We start from the raw sequence: 21,520 nt of genomic DNA on the forward strand, positions 1-21,520 counted from the left end.
TGGTTGGCAATTGGTGATAAGCGGGGTGCTGCAGGGATTGGTGCTGGGCCCACAACTGTTCATGATGTACATGAACAATTTGGAAGAGGGGACCAAGTGTAATGTATCTAAGTTTGCTGATGACACTAAATTGAATAGAAAAACAAATTGTGCAGAGGATGTGGAGAGTCTGCAGAGAGATATAGATAGGTTAAGTGAGTGGGCAAGGGTCTGGCAGATTGAGTGCAATGTTGGTAAATGTGAGGTCATCCACTTTGGAAGGAAAAATAGAAGATCAGATTATTATTTAAATGGTGAAATATTGCAGCATGCTGTTATGCAGAGGGACTTGGGGGTGCTTGTGCATGAATTGCAAAAGGTTGGTTTGCAGGTGCAACAGGTTATCAAGAAGGCAAATGGAATGTTGGCCTTCATTACTCGAGGGATTGAATTTAAGAGCAGGGAGGTTATGCTGCAACTGTACAGGGTACCGGTAAGGCCGCACCTGGAGTACTCTGTGCAGTTCTGGTCTCCTTACTTGAGGAAAGATGTACTGACTTTGGAGGTGGTGCAGAGGAGGTTCACCAGGTTAATTCCGGAGATGAGGGGGTAAGCCTATGAGGAGAGAGTGAGTCGCCTGGGACTATACTTGCTGGAATTCAGAAGAATGAGAGGAGGGGATCTTAGAGAAACATAAAATTATGAATGGGATAGATAAGATAGAGGCAGGAAGGTTGTTTCCACTGTTAAGTGAGACTAGAACTAGGGGACATAGCCTCAAGGTTTGTGGGAATAGATATAGGACAGAAGAGGAGAAACTGCTTTTCCCAGAGTAGTGAATCTGTGGAATTTTCTGCCCAGGGAAGCAGTGAAGGCTATCTCATTAAATATATTTAAGACACAGACAGATTTTTGCATAGTAAGGGAATTAAGGGTTATGGGGAAAAGGCAGGTACTATAGGTGGATCTGAGTCCATGGCCAAATTAACCATGATCTTATTGAATGGCGGAGCAGGCTCAATGGGCCAGATGGCTGAATCCTGCTCCTATTTCTTATGTTCTTACCTACAGGCAAGTTGCAATCCTGAAAGTCAAGTAAAATTAGTTTTTTTTGTGCCTAATGATGTAGGTTGTATCCTTTTGTCCCATAGGTCACTGCCTCTCAGTGCATGATGTAAAAATCTCAAGTTGCAGTGTACTGCAACTCTTTCAGTGCAGGTTGCTCGGCATTCCCCCCTTCTTTTTTTGCTGATTGCCATGTACGGAATTTGTGGCTCTTCCTATCTCAAGCAGCTGTGGGTCGAAGTACTCTTTGAATGTCTAAATGCATCCGCAGACAAGGGATCACTAACTTTCTGTTGAGCTACCAAATCAGGAAATCTGCTGTATGCTTTGGAACTGATAACTGAGTTAAATCTCTTTTTGTTCCCTCCCTGCAGCATTCAGTGCCTGCTTGTTGTCATCACCAGAAAAAACATTTGCACCTTCTCCATGTGTGAGGTGAATGGTTGTGATGGTTATGAAACCTGTTGGAGTTGCTATTTCCTTCCTTTTCCTGCCAAAATGGTTCAATTGTACCCAAGCTGCCTCTGTAATTGCACTTCACATCTTTCGTATTCCATTATTTTGTCGATTAAATACTGCCTGCTGTGCTTTAATTTCACCTAAAGCTGCACCAATTGATTTTAAAGAACAGCTGCTGTTGCTTTGTTCTCCTCCCCATCTCACTCCATCTCCACCTTCCCCCTCCCATTTTACATATTACACATAAATACACAGCATAAAGGCAGGTACTGAATATTAATTTGCTCAATTACTGTAGATAAAGGTTGCATTCTCATCCATTCTCCATTATAACAATGTTGAATTGATTCTGAGTTGGCATCTCCGAGCAGAGAAGGGAAAATCCACAGGGTGAATTATGCTTAAGTTGTCTGAAATATCTTTATGGTTAGTTATTGGCACATCAGAGGCAGCTAGAGACGTACAGTTCATCAGTTTTACAACTGAAGGCCAGGAAAGTGGAGGAAATGAACATGTCAAAGGGAGAAATATACCGTAATATACTTGCATGGAGAATATACACTGCCACGTTGTGGTGGAGAGATGGGAATGCTGTCATGATTTTTCATGCACTAAGACCTCTATAGAATCAGATTCTCTGGTTCACAATAGATCTAGTTTGATGTGCTGCTCTGTGCTGATAGGGCTTTGTGCTAGATACCATGCATGACGACATCTTGCTACACTTTAGAGTGAATTATGTGAAGTCTATAAATTTATATGGTATAATAATCTGACTTTTGGCACAAAACTCACTCACTTCAAACCATAAATTTCTAAGTTCTATGACCTGCAGTTATGCTTCAGGTTTAAGAGGAAAATGGATGCAAATAAAAATGCAAAGCCGGAGAAGGAACTGTTAGCTGAAGTGGCTATATACTTGATCAAGGGTGGGTGACCTTCTAAGGAAGGACTCGCAAGGACACGAACAGCTGAAAACATGGCTGTCAATGGTGCAAATTAAGACGCATATGAGAAACACTACAATTTTGGACTGAGGGAGAACCAGGTATATGGGATGCAGTAAAATAGAAGTGAATTCATGACTGATTTTTAGTTGTTTTTGAGGCAAGAACTTTAACATTTGAGCACTATTGGTACAAGGGTGTTTGAGGACATTTAGAGATGATGGCTGAGCAAAATGACATGGAATAGATGATGGCAAGTGTTTTGCATAAGACAGATATAGTCCAACATAATAGTGGAATACTCGCATTCTTTTTTTTATGTTGCATTCATAAAATTGTAGAGCCAGGAAGCTCTTTATTCCCCTTTGCACCCGTGGCAGTTATTTATAAAAACTCGTCGAATAATATTCTACATTTTTTCAGTTTTTTCTCTCTCCAAGTACAAATCCAATTCTCATGGAATGCATCAGGATTTCTGGGGCAAGTTAAGAGAGGTAATGTCAGAAGTTGAAATCAACAGTCATTGTGATGGGGAAGACACAGGGATGGAATCTTAGTGTCCTTGTGGATCAAATAGGGCGCCAAGACTGCAAAGTCCAAACAGTGCCTAGGTAGGTGGAACTGGTAAAGGTAAGAAATCCCTGATTTTGGAGGGGTGGAGAGGAGAGAAAGAAGAACAATGTGATGAACAAAATTATAGGTGCTCCAAGATTTAATGATTTGAAACCTGACAGCAGAAATGCCAGAGGGCTTGGTAATGGTGGAGAGCTGGATATCATCACTTTATGCCTTGAGGCTTTCCCCATGTCTGAGCACACTGTCACCAAGGGGCATCTATTGCAGAGGAGGATCAATTGAAGAAATAATACTTGGAAGAATGCCAGATGCAATATTACTGGGTCAGGAAAAGAAGCTGTTAGTAGAGCTTTGGCCCCTATTAGGTGTCTTGGTGATATTATGATTCCATTTAAGCTGGAATCAGAGGAGTGTGCTGGATCAGGAGGGAATACTGGATGATTTAAAAGGAGGTAGGATGAGCAAGGGATATGATTGGCCCTTATTTTGGGCTGTTGATTGTTGAAGTGGTATTGAAAATTGATGTTAAGAAATTAAATAAAAGTAGCTTCAGGAAAAATAAGCAAAATGTGAGAAATACCAGGAGAGACAAGACTGCAGATGTTGGAACTTGGAGCAACAAACAGTCTGCTGGAGGAACTCAGCAGGTCAAGCAGCAGCTTGGGGGTAAATGGATGGTCAAAACCCTGCATCAGGACTGAGAGGGGAGATAGCTGGTGTAAAGAGGAGAGGGGCAGTGGTGAGATAGAAGCCGGAGTGATTGAAGGACTGAGGAGGGGTGAAGGATGATGGGTAGATCAAGCCAGGTAGGGGAAGGGGGTGGAGTTGGGATGTAGAGGCAGGTGGATGATACAGGCAGGGGGAATAAGAGGCAGAAGGAGTGAGGTGGGAGTGATCCCTGTGGAAGGTGGAAATGGGTGGGGTGAAGATGTAGCTGGTGGAAATGATGAAGGATGATGTGCTAGTAAGGTGTTGGTTGAAGACTAAGGAAACTATCTCTTCTACCTGGAGGGAGGTGGAGTGAGAGCAGAAGTCCCAAGAAACAGGAGATGCGAGAAAGGGCTCCATCAACCACAGTAGAAGGGAAGCCACGTTTCCTGAAACAATGATATTTCAATACCTTGGAATGGAAGGCCTCTTCTTGAGAGCAGAGGCAGAAAAACTGAGAAAGGGATGGCATCCTTATAAGATTAGGTTGGGAAGAGATGTAGTCTAAGTAGCTGTGGTAGTCAGTTATTGTAAATGTGAGTGGATAGTTTCTCCTGAGATGAAGACAGACAGGTCTAGAAAAGGGAGAGAAATGTCAGAAATGGTCCGTGAATTCGAGAGAAGGGTGGAAGGTGGTGACGAAGGTGATGAATTGAGTTCTTAAGTGCAGAAAGCAGCACCAATGCAGTCATTGTTGTAGTGGAGAAAGAGTTGGGGAGTGGTACTGGAGAAGGTTTGGAACTGCATTGGTGCTGCTTCCTGCACCTGTGTGGAACTCATTAATTTTATCACCTTCACCACTAACTATGCCTCTCAAATTTTACACACCTATCAGGTCGCTCCTCAGCCTCTGATGCTCCAGAGAAAACAATTCAAATTTATCCAACCTCTCCTTATAACAAATGCTCTCTAATCCAGGCAACACTTTGAACTACTTCTGCACCCTCTCCAGAGCCTCTACATCCTTGCAGTACGGCAACCAGAACCACATACAACACTCCAAATCTGGCTTAACCAAAGATTTATACAGTTACAACATGACTTCCCAACTTTTATACTCAGTGCCCCAACCGATGAAGGCAAGCATGCCATTCGCAAAGTCTTCATTCACTTACAATTGTCAGATTTATATAGCACGGAAACAGGCCCTTCAGTCTGCCTCGTCCATGCTGACTGAGATGCCTACTTAGGCTAATCCCATTATCCTGCATTTGGCCCATAGCCCTCTTTCCTATCCATGTATCTGTCCAACTGCTTTTTGAAAGCTGTGATTGTACCTGCCTCTACCACCGCTTCTGGAGCTTATTCCATATACCTGCCACCCTCTGTGTGGAAAAAACTTGCCCTTCTGATATTTTCCTTCTCACCTTAAACCTAGGCCTCCAGTTTTAGACTCCTCTACCCTTGGAAACAGACTCTGACCATCGTTCCTCACTGATCCCTGCGGTACACCACTGGTTACAGACTTCCAGTCAGAAAAACAACGTCCACCACTACCCTCTGTCTCCTATCAAGTGAATTTTGGATCCAGTTTGCCAAAATACCTTGTATGCATTTATCAAGTAGTAAAACAAAGCAATGTTATTTTAACAAATAACCTGCCAGATGTTGGTTTAAAGGTTGAAAACAACATTGAAGACTTTTTTGTGTGTAAAACAAAATTTTTGTGGAACCATCAGGGGAAAGCATCTGTTGTGTATGTTTTTCATAAACTCAGATTTGCAATGCTCTTGTTCAAAATGGGAGATGTCGCATCTGACTGATTAATTTTTGGGTTGCAACAGATCCTTATTTTGTTTTAGTACTGTTGAATTCCTAATCAGTCCAACTTTTTAAACTTGAAAATGTAAGTTCTATCAAACTCTACTTCAATAATAGACAATGCAGTGAATTGTTCAGCATTTAGAATAGTGCTTTGGGAAGTCTCCATCATTAAGTGCGGAAAGGAAGAATAAAACTTAGTGAGGTTAATGTTTTTAAAATGCAGTGGTGGTTGAGCTGCCTCAAAGCTGATGAATTGATCAAAGGTCTACAAATCAGTGAGGGATGACCAGCATTCAAGTAATGTATTCCATCAATGAAGTTTTTTTTAAAAAAATGGATAATTTGATGCTTAATGGTCCAGATTGCACTGATGGCTAGTCCTGCTGGCTGGTTGCAGTGTGTGCATCAATGAGCCCAGAATTCTACTTACTGCAGTGTTGAAGTACAGGATGTCCCAGGTCAGATGTAGGTATATGTGACCTTTCATTCTGTGACGGAATTGCCGTAGAGTCCAGGGTAATCCATTAGTTACTGAATCAAGGTGCTGGTTACACTTCATATCTGGCATCTTGGCTTTCGGCCAGGCACAGCTGGTGCCACTCCTGTGGCCCCATTCATTTGAATGAGGTTGGTGACCTTCATTAAAAAGATAAATGAGGGTAAGTGGTCTAATTTGTTATGTTATTTTGCATAAGTGAAAATTAAGTAAATTTAAATTTTGGTAATTAATTTTAATATTTTAAATTGGTCATTGGCATATAATATAGAAAGAAGTTCTTCCTTCCAGAGTCTGTACTGACCATAAAACATCTATGCACACTAATCCTACACGAATCCATTTTTATTCTCCTCACATTCCCATCAACTCTGCTCAAACTGTACAGTGGACAATTGACCTACAACCTGCGCATCTTTGAACGGTGACAGGAAACCAGAGCACCTGGGGGAAACCCACATGGTCTGGAGGAGAATGTGCAATTGCTGCACAGGCATTACTGGAGGTCAGGATTGGACCTCGATTACTGGAGCTGTGAGGCAGCAGCTCTACCAGCTGCGCCAATGTGCTGCTTAATGTGAATAGAAACTCTCAGTACAGAGGAGAGGAGAAATTCTCCATCCAGAGGGTGGTGAACCTTTGGAATTGTCTACCTAAGAGGGCTGTGGGCCACTTGCTGGTACAGGTGATTCGTGTCTCAGATCAGTGGAAGGTAATCAGTTTTCCTCCTAAAAATCAAAAATAAAACACCTAAACTAAAATATTTTCAGTGGTGCCCAGGATGCACTCCAGCCCCTGCGGTGATCACTGTTCTTCCTATCCAACATCACCCAGAAGAGGGGGCAGGCAGTCAGCTCAGGTGGACCGCCCCTCCCAAAATGGCCCACTGCCTGGACTTGTGAATGGCCACCTTGGCCAGGACCAGGGGTAGACCGATAAGGAGGTCCACTGACCAACAAGCTTCTCCCATCCTATCCCTTGTTCCCTCTGAACCAGATGTCCGTAGATCAGGAGTGTGAGCCTGAAGATGGCCAAGAAAGCTCACCAGCACCTTTACTTCAGAAAGCTAAAGAATTTCAGCATGTCCCTGTCAACCCTCACCAATTTTTATAGATGCATCCAGATAGGATGCTTTCTATGGTGTATCGTGGCTTGGTATGGCAACTGCTCAGCCCAAGACCACTAGAAACTGCAGAGAGTTGTGGTCACAGCTGAGCACATCACAAAAACCAGCCTCCCCTCCGTGGACTCTGTCTACACTTCTCGCTGCCTCAGTAAAGCAGCCAACATAATCAAAGACCCCTCCCACCCTGGGACATTCTCCTCTTAACCACCCCCCCACCCCCATTCGGGCAGAAGATACAAAAGCCTGAAAGCCAATATCAGCAGGCTCAAGGACAGCCTCTATCCTGCTATTATAAAGCTATTGAACAGTCCCCTAGTATGATAAGATGGACTCTTGACCTCATAATCTACCTTGCACCTTTTATTGTCTGTCTGCACTGCACTTTCTTTGTAACTATATTCTGCATTCTGTTTTTTTTTCCCTCAATGTACTGATGTGATGAGATGATCTGTATGGATGCAATGCAAAACAAAGTTTTTCACTACCTTGGTACATGTGACAGTAATAAACCAATTTAACAATTTAACTTGAGCAGTTTGTTCAAATACTTGGGCTGCAACCTCTTGCACTCTGGCACATCCAGGTCATGTAACTGGCAGGCGGTCTGGGAATCTGAGAACCAGGTTTAAAAACCTATTGCCTGAAACTCCTCTGTTCAGCACTCCTTACTCCAGGTCCCAATTATTTGTTGTCAACAGTTTCAGCAGTTGGCACAATCTGTCAGCAGGCCATAGGGAGCAGTTCATGGATGTAGCCATGCTGCATCTTGTGGCCTAGTTGCCCCTTGCAGAATGATTGAGGCACTTTGCTCGCCAGAACTTGGGATACACGTGGCCCTAAAGGGTTAGAACCACAACAGGGTGGAGGAGTGGCTATAAAGCACAAGCTGAGTTGAGTGCAATCTGGCCCAATGTTAAATCACTCTCTGGCATTCCTGTCTTGATAAGGAACCATACTAAAATAATGCAGTCAAGCTAAAACCTTTCCAGTTGCATTATTTTTCTATTTCAGGGCTTGCGAAAAATCTGCCAGAGCTCTACAAGGAATATGAAAATACTGTTCTTTGGCACAGAAGTTTTTACACGTATTGATCTGTGCTCAATGCACAAGAAAAATCAGCCCTCTGGCTATTACCATTGCGAGACCTCAATAAATGTAGGTAGGTATAGTGATTTCACTGATCAAATGAAAGCTGCAAGCTTAACTGTGCAGAAGAATTTAATATGGATATTTATAATAATAATACAAAGGCAATAAGAGTGAATAAATTTATAATCTATGAAACTTAGAGATATTGGTATCTGTTAAACATTTGTGGTTTGCAAGAAAACTAGTTCCCTTTTACCTATTTCAACACAATGGGTAACAACCTGTTTGTGCTAACCAGCTGTCTTTAGAAATGGTAATGTGTCCCTGGAAGGTACAGTGCAAAATTTTGGTAGTGGATCATGGGTTAGAAAACGGGTGTGCAGTATAAATCAGATTGCAAATACTGCAGATGCTGGAAATCAGAAATAAAAACCGAAAATGCTGTAAGTACATAACAGCTGTGGGAAGAGAACACAGTTAATGTTTTGGGTCGATCTATCCTCAAAATGGGGGGGGGAAAGTTGAGAAAGCGTGTTAAAAGTTGCTGAGAAGGGGGAGGGATGGAGAGAACTAAGGGAATGTCTGTGATAGGGCAGAGACCAAAAGGATGTAGGTGAGACAAATGCTGTTGGTGCTGCCTAAGGGAGGAGATGTAAATAAAAGGTCGTGAGTGAGGGCAGAAATGAGAAAACAAATCAGTCACTGCTGGAACTGTTATGCAGGATACAGGCAGTTGCTTGAAGCCTGAAATATTCAGCAGGTCGGGCAGCATTTATGATGCAACATCCACAGCTTTATAAGGGGTTGGGGTGGTAACTACCTGAGCTTACAAGATAAGTGAAATCCCTAAATAAGAAAATGATTATACTGAGGCTGGTGTCAGGCTAAGAAAAACCTTTCTTGTCACCTATTGACTTGTAGTTGGATGAATTGACAGGTGCCTTTAACTTAGTGACTGATTTGGGGACAGGGTGTCCCTGCCCCTATAGATAACTGTAAAAGCAGGTAAAACAACAATCTAGAAAGAGCAGAGGTTTAAGGTCTTAAGACAAGCCATGCTTGCCCATGCGGCTCAAGAAGTCGACAACCATAACTGCGAACCATCAAGACTGACACGTTGCCTTGATCCATCTGTTAAGAGTTGCCTGTCTAGTTTAAATTACTATATTCTGATATCTGCTATCATTGTCACCTCCCTATGAGATAAATTACTCTATTCTGCTTCCCTATCTGGGTGATATGTCCAAAGGAAACAGTCTTACAATTCAATATTTCTACAATGAATTGAAATGAGAATTTAGAAGATAAAGTGAACAGTAAGGGTGAGGTTACTAATGTTATGGACTAGGGAACGACGCCAAGAGCTTGGAAAATACAAGTGTAGTGAGAGAGCAGGCAGATTAAAATAATGGTACATCCTGATTTAAAATCTGTTAATGCAGCAACAATTGCAAATCACCAAAAATTTAACTGTACAAAAACACTTTAGATTAAACTGAATAATAGTGAAACTAATCGAACTCGAGTCGATCTGTGGTGGTTCAATTTAATATAGAAACAATGTGATAGTCTAACATTCATTTTTAGACCATCATCTCTGGAAATTGGACATATAGATGGGAAGCTGGATGTGGAAAGGTTTTTTTTGGGGAGAATAATTTAAATCTAGGCAATGCTGTGAAATGCCAATAGTACCAGCAGATTTAAACTTTGAACTGTTTTACAATCATGTCAATAGCATTTAACTGCTTGAAGAGCAATAGAATCTGAAGATCTTGTAGCATTTATGTGTGAATTTTCTGCTGAAAAGGCACCAGGTTTCATGGAACCAAAACAGTATAATGGTTATGGAAATGTTTGCTGCAGAGCACAGGAAATCTCCACTTTCTGCCTCTAGATGGCAGAAAGAGAAAGGGATTTTGCTTTTAACAATTAAGCTGAATATATTCAGACTTGTGCTGTGGCTCAAAACTGCTGTGTATAGGGATTTGCAGAGTATGTCCATATGAAGTGCTGAGCTTGCTAATCACTGGGTGGAAAACATGGACTGCCATAATTATCTGAGGAAGTCTGGGTAAGAAAAGAGAACGTTGGTTGGGCTTTTTAAAACTGAGTAATCCTTCTGGAAGTGTGCATGAATGTCTTCATTCAAATGCTTTTCATCAGCAAATCCTTCACATCCATAAATGCTTTGGAGAATAAGGAGAACCTGGAACTTTAGTTTCAAACCACCCACTGTTGAGAACTCGGAAATTGTTATTTTCTGAGATTGAAACCAATTCATGCAGGTCCCTCTGCTAGTACTTTCTGGTATCAAAAATGCTGTAGATCTCACATGTATTTTTACATTTTAAGGTTTTCCAATATATAGCACCTGCATCTTGATTGATAAGATACAAGATTTTTAAGATTTCTTTGTTAGTCACATGTACATTGAAACAGAGTGAAATGCATCTTCTGTGTAGCGTGTTCTGGGGGCAGCCTGCAAGTGCCACCACACTTCCAGCGCCAACGTAGCATGCCCACAACTTCCTAACCCGTATGTCTTTGGAATGTGGGAGGAAAGTGGAGCACCCGGAGGAAACCCATGCAGTCACGGGGAGAACGTACAAACTCCTTACAGCGGCTGGAATTGAAGCCAGGTTGCTGGCGCTGTAATAGCGTTACGCTAACCGCTACACTACCGTGCCTGCCTGGAGGTTTGTCTTCATCGCCTATTTAATTGTAGTGGCAAATGGAGGTGGAACAATAGGATGCATTATGTTATGGTTTAACTTTTAATATTCTTGACTTGTCCTGACACATGCTAATTGTTGTCCTATTTGTTTTGCCCAATATTCATGTAATACTGAATTATGATGATCTCCTGGCTAAGTATTTAAGTATGTTTGGTAAAAATACATAAAACATGATTGCTGCTCTATAACATTGTCTTTGGCGTTGGGTGGAATGGTGGTGAAATTGTACTGTAAACAGATTAGGAACAAAATCAATAATGAGTGGAAGTATATGAACCAGACACCTCAAATAACATCAACAGTTTTATATAGTTAAGCAACAACATGTAAAGTTGAATAATTACAATATGGCAAGAGGTAACAGAAGTTGTACTTGTACACCAAGCTGCAGTCTACTCATATCGTTTTAATTCTTTCTTCAACAGGACTGAACAGCACACCACTTTCTTCCAACTTCCTTTTAGGGAATTCAGAAGTTGCTAATACTCTTGAGCCACCTCCAATATCTCCAGAAAAGTCAGCAAACAGGTGGAGTTGGAAAAGCCACTGAGTCAGAAGACTTTAAAGGGGAAGACATGGCCTATAAGCTCCATCTAACTGAACTAACTGCTATAGAGCCTACAAATCTGGACGCAAGTACACAAAGTCTGTCAAGATGTCTATCGACTCGTGATGCTTTCACACAAGTAGATCATCCATTCAGTGGCATTCTGTGTGTGCAGAAAGAGGGATTTGACAAAATGCACAATGATTTAGTGGATATAAAAGCAACCATCCAGTCTAGTCTAGAATGCACTCGAGCTGGAATCCAAAATAGTCTGGATCATCTGCAGTCTGCCATTCAGAAAGAACCTGAGAGAAGTTCTGCCCAGTCTGGTTTGCCTGCAATACAAACTGAAATGGAAGAGCTGAAATGTATTGTTCAGTCTGGGATGGAGCAGTTTGAGAGGTCTTTCAGATGTAGCTTTGCAGCACTGAATAGTAATATAGCTGCATTGAATCAGAATATTGTTGAACTGGCTAACGTGTTAACTCTGATTCATGCTTGTAATCCTACTGGTGCAATGTCTCAACATACCTGAAAAATGTAGGGGAGGTAAGATCTGTGTCATGCTGGCATACTTGCTCTAAATTAATTGGGAATATCACCAAAGTAGAGTCTCTGTACCATTTCTACAGATCCCTAACGAAAAATTGCACACCCAAGATTCTATTTCATTGCTTGAAAATTTCATAGGATGCCTGGAGGAATAAGACATGAAAAGTAATTGTGTTACAAAAGATCATTTTTTTCCCCCAGTACACTGAAAATGGGTTACTGTAATTTAGGAAAATAAAGTTGCAGTAGCAAAATTTTATCTAATTAGCATGACTGAAAAACAACCATGACATTGTGCAGGAACCAATTTGCACACAGTGTGATGTAAAAAGCAGAAATGAAATGACTAGAGCATTTTTTAAATTGGTTGAGAGCTAATGATTGATCAGAACAGTGGACAGAATTCCCATGGACCCCTTGTTTCAAAGGTTCCAAGTGTTTTTTTTTCCCCCTACCTGATGGGAGGGAGTGGGTCAGTTCAACATCCCATCAAAAAAAAATGGGACCACCGTGTCTGCTGAACTACCTCCATCAGATGGTTTAGGCAAAAATAAAAAGGCCTGAATCGCACAGAAGTTTCAAGAGGGTGACTGAAACCCATAACTGTATGACTCGGAGGCTAAAGTGCTACCTTCAAATCAAACCTGATGCACAATATGTGCCTTGCAATTATTCTGTCATGAGCCCCTGTTACATGGTTTAGTTCTCAAACACATTTGGAAAATGGACAATACTAGAGATGCTCAGCAGGTCTGCCAGCATTTGTAGCAAGAAAGTGTTTCTGGTCAATGACCATCAGAAGGTCTGCATTTTTTTTTTTTTCTCAGTTGCTGGAAAATGAACATTTGGATGATTTCAATGCCAGATTGGGTATTCCACTTTTTTTTTTAAACCTTCTTGAAAACATACCATATTGACTTTACTACGTTGAATGCTATTTATAATGTTAAAGAGAAAGCAGTTAATTAAAAAATCACTGTTCTTTCCTCATATCCTAAACATTAACATCACTTTACATTAGTGGTTTAATGTAATATCACAGGTTTGGTACTGCCTGAGGACTTGCTAGTAGACTGGACTTCAGCCACAAATTCAAGTGCTCTGGAACAAGACATAATGAACCCCACAGTTTCTTTCCCAAACCTCTGCACTGTGTAGATTAACTTTTTTTCATTGTTTCTAGTTACAGGCCACAATATGCAAGTAATCTATTTGAGGGAAGCAAGGTGGGGGGGGAGGGGGGGGGGGGGGGGGGGGGGGGGGGGGGGGGGGGGGGGGGGGGGGGGGGGGGGGGGGGGGGGGGGGGGGGGGGGGGGGGGGGGGGGGGGGGGGGGGGGGGGGGGGGGGGGGGGGGGGGGGGGGGTGGGGGGGGGGGGGGGGGGGGGGGGGGGGGGGGGGGGTGGGGAGTGATTTCTGGAACAGTAGGACCAAAGAATTAATTGCCTACACTTTCTTCATGATTTAGCTTTTACAGCAGCTGATGGCATACTTAATTATGAGTCTTTGTGCTGGTACCAAGCAGATAAGAATGCTGGTTGTACTACTACTAATCATTTCTTTTCAAAAATATTGATGTATCATTAGGTTTGGTTTGGGTGAAAATCAGATTAAGGATCTTTTTGACACTGAAAGATGAAGATGCTTGTTATTTTTGTAATACACCATAAAATAAAATTCTCCCAAATCTAGGTCAATTTTTTCTGAAAGCAATTAAGCAGAGGATCTTGTTTACTATTATGTGTGGCTTTTTATTTTCAGATGAAAATTATTCTGAAAGAATCATTTTTTTTGCCTATGGGTTTGTGAATTGAGAATGTTATAAAGAGGATTTAAATATGGTTTTTTTCATAATGAGGATTTATCAAAATAAACTACAAAACCAACCTCCTAATTTGTTGTAACCCCATAAGCAGGCTTGTTTCAAAAATCTCAAAAAGGTGGCAAATATATAAAACTCTATTTAAGTTAGTTTAAAAAACATCGCAGTAAAAATACAAAAGAGAATTCAGAGTAAATTCCACAATTTCATCTTAATTATTAATGCTAAATGTACATTTTTTTTAAACAGTTCATTGTTCTTGTGTGATGCTATTTGTTTGGGGAGCCATTGATCAATCAAGGTATTTCAGTTATTTTTTTTAGCACACATTTGAGTGATACTGGAGGAGGCAGATTTGCTTTATATGTTTTACAAAACTGAAATAGTTAATAAAAAGCTGTTTAACAAAATTGCTGAGTTTTGTATTTGAAATTGATTTAATTCTAGTCAATAGCTATATCATAATCTGATGCTTGTTTAAAAAGTACTGTGATCCTGATTTTAAAAAAAATCCAGCATGATGACGTATGAAATAAGGAAGATCTTAGTTACTGAGGTATTTGCAGAAAGAGTATTCAGTTAATTAGGCAGCTTCTGAAATTATTCTGAGGGGGTGATGGGATGGGAGATGCTGATTCTGTTGTTTTCTTTTTAAGAAAGAAGGTGGCTCTATTACATAATTTTCTAGGTTACCCTGATGTAAACTATAATACATAAGTATAAATTACAGACATATATCTCAGAGTTGCTTTACTAATGAGATTTTAAAATTCTGAGGAATTGCTTGACAGGTTTCAGACCAGTGGATACATAAAAGAAATGAAAAAGAAGCTCAGATGCAAGGGACTGAGATGAATCATTTCAGATCAAAGGTGGCTTAGTCCAATGGAATATAATACCAAAGTTGCTGTATATTTCAAGGTTTCATAGGAATGTAAGGCCAATCTGATATGGAGGTAATGTGTAACTATAACCAGCTTTGCAAAATAGACTTGTTTCTGTACAACAGGGTATGATTCAGAATCATGTTAATGTTTTATTGTGGATTAATATCAGCCAGGATCAAACCTGACTAATGTGTGTAAAGTATGGGACAAGTTTTAGAATAAATTGTTAAGCCATTTGATGCCTTTTTAAATAAATTTGTAGTGTATTAATTAAATAAAAACAGAAAATGCTGGGAACAACTCAGTAGGTCAGGCAGCACCTGTAGAAAGAAAAAAAAACTGTCAGAACTCTCCCTGAAATATAAACACTTTCTTTCCATGGATGCTATCTGATCTGAATGGTTCGAGTTACTTTCAAGTTCAAGTTACTTTATTGTCATTCACCCATATGCTATAAAAACACATGGAGGAATGAAATGTCGTTTCTCCCAGACTCTCACAACAGAGGACATACATAAAACAGAAGACATACAATAAACATAGACAAAAAAAATTGTGCAAGTACAAATAGTGCAAAAAACAGTAAATATAGAACACAAATTTAGTGCGGAGTTAGTGCAAAACTGAGTTGGACGAAGAAAATACAGACCTCAGTGTGTTGCACTAATTCTATAAACATGCTCAGCAGCAGCCAAAGTTCTTGTGTGCTGTTGTGCAAACCGGGGCTTTTGATGTGGCATTTGTCTGAAACTGTCTCCAGGGTATTCAGGAGCCTGACAGCCTGGGGGAGAAAACTATTGTACAGTCTAGTAGTTCTGGCCCGGATGGTCTGGTACTGCTTGCCAGACGGCAATGGGACAAATAGGTCGTAGGAGGGATGAGAAGGGTCATCTATGATTCTGCAGACCTTGCGTGTGCATTGTGTGTTGTAGATATCCAGGATGGAGGGAAGAGGTACTCCAATGATCTTTCCTGATGTACTCGCAATTCTCTGCAAAGTCTCATGGTCAGATGTTATAGTTACTGTACCAGGCAGAGATGCAGCTGGTCAGGACACTCTCAATGGTACCCCTGTAGAATGTGGTGAGGGTGGGGGAGGGCAGGTTTGCTCTCTTCAGCCGCCATAAAAAGGGAGATGCTGCTGTGCTGCCTTGGCGAGGGAGGAGATGTTGGTTGACCAGGACAGGTCGTCTGCTATATGTATTCCCAAAAACTTATAACAGCTGACTCTCTGTACAATGATGCCATTGATGCACAGGGGTGAGTGCCCAGTATTTTCTGTTTTTAGAGTCTTAGTTATACAGCATGGAAGCGGGCCCTTCTGCCCAACTTGTCCATGCCGACTAAGGTAACTTTCTGATTTGCCTGCATATGGCCTATCCATGTGCCTGTCCAAATGTCTTTTAAACATTTGTAATTGTACCCACCTCTATCACTTACTCTGGCAGCTTGTTCCACTACCCTTTACCCTCTGTTGGTGGGGGGGAAGAGACATGCCCCTCGGGTTCCTTTTTAAATCTTTCCCCTCTTGCCTTAAGTCTGTCCTCTGGTTTTTAGACTCCCATACCCATAGATAATGTGCATTCACCTTACCTATGCCCCTCATGATTTTTATAAGGTCACCCCTCGGCCTCCTTTGCTACAGTGAAAACAGTCCCAGCCTATCCAATCTCTCCTTGTAATTCAAGCCTTCCAGTCCCAGCAACATCCTTGAGTCTTTCCTGTACCACCTTTAGCCTTTGGTATGGTGACCAGACCTGCACACAATATTCCACATGCAGTGTGTCCAACATCCTATACAGCTGTAACATGATGTCCCAACTCTTGTACTCAATACCCTGTCCAATGAAAGCAAACATGCCATATGCAGCCTTCACCTTGTCTACCTGTATTGCCATTTTCAGGGAACTATGCACTTGTACCCCCTGATCTCTTCTACATCATGCCCCAGGGCTCTGTCATTACTCTGCATGTCCTACCCTGGTTTAAGTTCCCATCTGTCAGACTCAAAAATATTGAAGTAAATGATGTCACTGAGGCTATTGAAAGCATATTGAATCACCTGCTGTTACCTTTGTTCTTAAGAGTATAAAAAAAACTTTGAGTTCAGAGAGGTTCTGCTGAGAGGGTCTCCAAGAGAATGCCTGCCAGATGAATAAAGACAATTTTGCATTTATCAGCTTCAGTCTCCAGTGACTTGATGACAACATTTATGATATGCTAATGTCACTGAAATGGAGGAATTTCAAATCAATATTAAATTTGGTGGTAAACCATCATGTGATTTCTAAGGCAGAGACATTTATAAATGAGACTTACTTTTAAAATAATTTTTAGGTTCAGTTCAATAAATTCTTTTTAACCTTCCTAGATTTAAAAAAAATAGGAAGGTGTAAAATGAATTGCATGCATATAACTTGTCTATTGAGGGTCAGAGCTGTGAATATAATTAATATATAGCTGTTAATATTACTATTAAGTTCTGTGTAGATGAAGGTTTACATATTGCAACCTTTGATATTTACTAAAATGGAACACTACGCAAAAGATGTATTTCATGTGTTTTGATGTACATGTGATTAATAAAGATCTTATATTGAAGTATGCACAAGAGGTTGAGTAACTGAAGAAATAAGTTTTTGATAGTGGCTGTGGTGTGCACACTCCAGAGTCCCCCTTGAATATGAATAATATTTTACAGAATCACAGAAGGATTACAATGAGCAAAAGGAGGCCATTTGGTCTGATGAATCTATATTAGTTCTGTGCCAGAGCAGTCCAAGTCCCACTCTTCGACTCATGCCCAATTGCTCTGCAAAATCTTTTCTTTTAGACACTTAATCTAGCTCCGCTCTGAATGCTATAAATGAATTAGCAGACTGTGCATCCCAGACCCTAACTTTTTGCTGGATATTTTAAAAAGAACATGACTTTTTTTTGTCAACCACCTTCATTCTCTGTCCCTTTTCTCTTTGCCAATGTAAACAGTTTCTTTCCATTTATGTCAACATGTATGCTGGTCCTGTTGCAATGCACTGAGTTGAAAATATGACAAAATCTCTTTTAACTTGCCAACATCCATCGAGGCTGCAGTTGTTATCACCTTTTTTTCCACGTTCATGTTGGATCCTGTTGCTGCCTTAATTGGGTTTTACAAAACAAGCTCTAAATTTCATTCCCAGTGTGCACGTGTTGATGTAAGCAATGTTGATGTTCTGAGCTCCTTCGTCCGAAGATACCTTTTTTTTAAGAAAAAAACTTGTGTCGAGATAAAGTTACAAATACTAGCCCACAGTTCGCATTGCTGTGCTTGCATATTAATAAGGCTACAGAAAAATTGCAATAAAGCCATGGCCTTGAATGCTGAAAAGTACCACAGTAAATTTTGCCTTGCTGCCAGCAACTAGATTGAACTAGGTTAATTACATTCTTTGAACAACTGATTTATTGGTGTTAGAGATGCAAAGTATCTGTGTAATAAAAGCAATAACATGTATGAACATGCCATATGGGGGAAAAAAACTCTATGGGGTCAAGACTCTTAAACCTTTAAAAGTGATATGAGAAAATGTTAATTAGGATGTACTGTGATGCACAGAAACGGAAGAAATCACTTGTAATGATAGCTAACTTTAAAAATAATTGGTAAACTTTAAAGCTCTAACAATGTGTTTCTGTATGTTAACTGTGAGTGATACTCCAAGCACACTGACCAAATCAACTGCATGTTCAGTTGTGTGCTGAATTGCTTGAGGCAGAATATAAGAATTTTATAGATCATGAAGTAGACATTTGACAGGTTTACTTTGCAAGAAAAGTACACACCTGGAGCTTTTGCCTCTTAGATTTTCAGTGTTTGGCAGTTCTATTTCAGACCTGTTAATTATTACATTTTTTGTGAAAATGAATGATGGAATATTGATTTTGCACTTAATGTATTTGATCTTCAAGAAACCAAACTGAGCTGCTTATAACTTGTAAAGGAAATATGAACAGCTTTTCATTGTGGTTAAATGAATTAATATTGGCTATTGGGAGGATACAGAAACAGAATAGAGAGGAAGATAGTTCAATTATACCAAGAAAATGCATATTTTGGAGAAGGTTGTAAATAATTGGATTAATAGTATCTACCTCAATTGAAATAATTGATGCTGTTGATTCAAAGATGGGTGACTTGGAAACTGGGTTGAAAGTATGATGGATACACAATGACAGAGTTATTTTCCTATAACAACTTCTTGTACTGGTTGAAACTCTTAGAGATTTGTTTATTTATGTAGCAATCCAATGTGAACAGTGGAGATATGAACAATATGTTTATCTAATAATGTTTTCTTCAATTACCTTACCTTGTTTGGTTGATTTATTCTTTTGATGTTGCAGTATTTACAGCTATCACTTCATTTGATTAAATGGGTAGGCAGGAATCCTTCACCTCTGTTGTGCAACCAGCAAATCTGATGCCTCAAGCTCCAATCACCTGGGTTCAATTCTGATCTACGGTGCTGCGGAGTTTGTACATCCTTCCCTTGGCTACATGGGCTTTCCACAGGGTGCTCTAGTTTTCTCCCACATCCAAAGATGTGTGGTTGATGGGTTAATGGGCCCTATAATTTGCCCCTAGTGCATAGATGAGTGGTAGAATCTCAGTGGGGTGATGGTGGGGGAGTTGTGGAGAAATAAAATGGGACTAGGGTAGGATTAGTGTGAATGGGTGCTGATGGTTGGTGTGGATGCAGTGAGCTGAAGGCTTGCTTCCTGCTGAATGAAACTCTCCAAGAGTCATCAGTGTTCAACCATTCCACTAGATGGTGCAACCTTGTGCTATGGCATTTGCAACAATAAAATGGGCCAGACCGAGCCGGATTCTGCTTACCCACCTCACCACATTTAATTGCAACAGATCCAGTTCAGCAAAAGAAGAGTGACAGAAGCACCAAGTCTAACTGACTTGGGAGCAGCTGAATACGGCAGTCCTTCTGAAAGTTATTGCACCTCCAGATCATTTGGCATAATTCACACATTGCAGTTATTCATTTGCCCCATTGTTGTAGCTGAGATTTTTAGGAGGATTACATTCAACTATTGCTCTCCAATCCTAGTTTCAAGATCCTCAAATATTTCCATGTTCCAGACATGTAAATTGTAAAATTAAGGAAACTTTTATGTGCTTTTCAGTGTTGTATCCTCCTGACTGTCGGAGTTGGTAATCAAAGCATTATGATGTGTGCCTTGCTCGTGCGTGGCTATTTGAAAAGTGGTACCTTCCATGAATGGCAACATTAGAGGCAATGAAAAGTGCTTGAAAACTCAGTACTGAAAGAGGAACACAAACTGGAAGGGGGTGGGAATGGGGAGAGAAAATATATATTGGGGAGGAGACACAAGATGCTGGAATCAAGCAAAAAAAAACAAGCTGCTGGAGGAATTCAGTGGGCCAGGCATCTGTGGAGGAAATGGACAGTCAACATTTCAGGTCAGGACCCTTCGTCTGGATTGAAAGATAGAAGGGAGATGGCCAAGTATAAGAGGGTGAGGGGGAGGGGTGGCGCAAGAGCTGGCAAGTAACAGGTGGATCCAGTTTGATTGGGAGATGGAGTCAGGTCAAGGAGGGGAAGGTGGAGATGATGACAGAGGCTGGAAGGCAAGGGGGTGCAGATTGTGGAAGAAAGTGAAGAGTGGAAACAAAGGGCAGGATGGTGGGCAGATGGAGGGGGGGGAGGTGATGGGTGACCCCAGTGGGAGGAGTGTGTGGGTGATGGGCAAATTGAGTAAGTGGGGGAGGGGAAAGAAACTGGATGATAGGGAGCTGGTGGGTGGTTTGGAAAGAAGGGTGTGTGTGAAAGGACTTGGAACGGGGGAGAGCAGGTTTCCTGAAACTAGAGAAATCTGTGTTCATGCCGATGGGTTGTAGACTACCAGGGTGAATATGAGGTGCTGCTATTTCCAGTTTGCATTTGACCTCAGCATGACAGTGGGGGAGGCAGAGGTCAGACAGGGTGGTGTGGGAATGTGAAGGGGAATCCAAATGGCTGGCAACCAGAAGATCCCAGATGGCCATTGCGCAGACTAACCTGTGCTTTGTCTCGTCAGTGTAGAGGAGGCTACATCAAGAGCGCAGAATGCAATAGACGTGGTTAGAAGAGGTGCATGTGAATTTCTGTCTCAGCTGGAAGGGCTGTTTAGATCCCTGGATAGAGGTGAGGAAGGAGGTGTAGCGATAGGTGTTACACCTCCTACGGTTTCAGGGAAAGTGCCTGCAGAGGGGGAGGGATAGGTAGAGAAGGAGGAACGAACCAGGGATTCATGGAGAGTGTGGTCCTTTGTGGAAAGCAGAAAGGGTGTGGAGGGAAAATGTGACTGGTGGTGGGATCACATTGTAGCTGGCAGAAACATCTGAGAATGATGTGCTCAATGCAGACACTGGTGGGATGAAAGGTAGGGACCAAGGGAACTCTATTCCTGTTCTGTCTGGGGAGGGGGTGGGGGCAGGAGGCAGGGTGAGAGCAGAAGTGTGGGAAATGGATGAGATGTGGGTGAGGGCTCTATCAACAGTGGGGGAGAGGGAAGCTACATTTCCCGAAAAATGACATCTCTGGTGTTCTGGAGTGGAAAGCCTAATCTCAAGAACAGATGTGGCGGAGACAGAAACTGAGAGAAAAGGATGGCATCCTTACAACTGGGGAGGAATAGGAAAAGATGAGAGAAACCAAGCCAGGTAAGAAAAAAGAAATGTATGGAAGTTGTGACAATTATTTTAACATC

At 41.3% G+C, this 21,520-nt stretch overlaps 1 protein-coding gene across 1 annotated transcript in view; it reads left to right on the top strand.

Annotated features, from left to right (window-relative positions):
* LOC127574026 (A-kinase anchor protein 7-like) overlaps window positions 1–11,497 on the top strand; it is a 49,837-nt gene extending 38,340 nt beyond the window's left edge. Inside the window, exons 7-8 of the mRNA XM_052022619.1 lie at window positions 8,132–8,279; window positions 11,373–11,497. Of these exons, the coding sequence (XP_051878579.1) occupies window positions 8,132–8,279; window positions 11,373–11,497 (273 nt within the window). The remainder of the gene's footprint in view (window positions 1–8,131; window positions 8,280–11,372) is intronic.
* The last annotated feature ends 10,023 nt before the right edge of the window (window positions 11,498–21,520 follow it).

This window comes from Pristis pectinata, chromosome 9 (assembly GCF_009764475.1).
Source record: "Pristis pectinata isolate sPriPec2 chromosome 9, sPriPec2.1.pri, whole genome shotgun sequence".
Classification (NCBI taxonomy): domain Eukaryota; kingdom Metazoa; phylum Chordata; class Chondrichthyes; order Rhinopristiformes; family Pristidae; genus Pristis; species Pristis pectinata.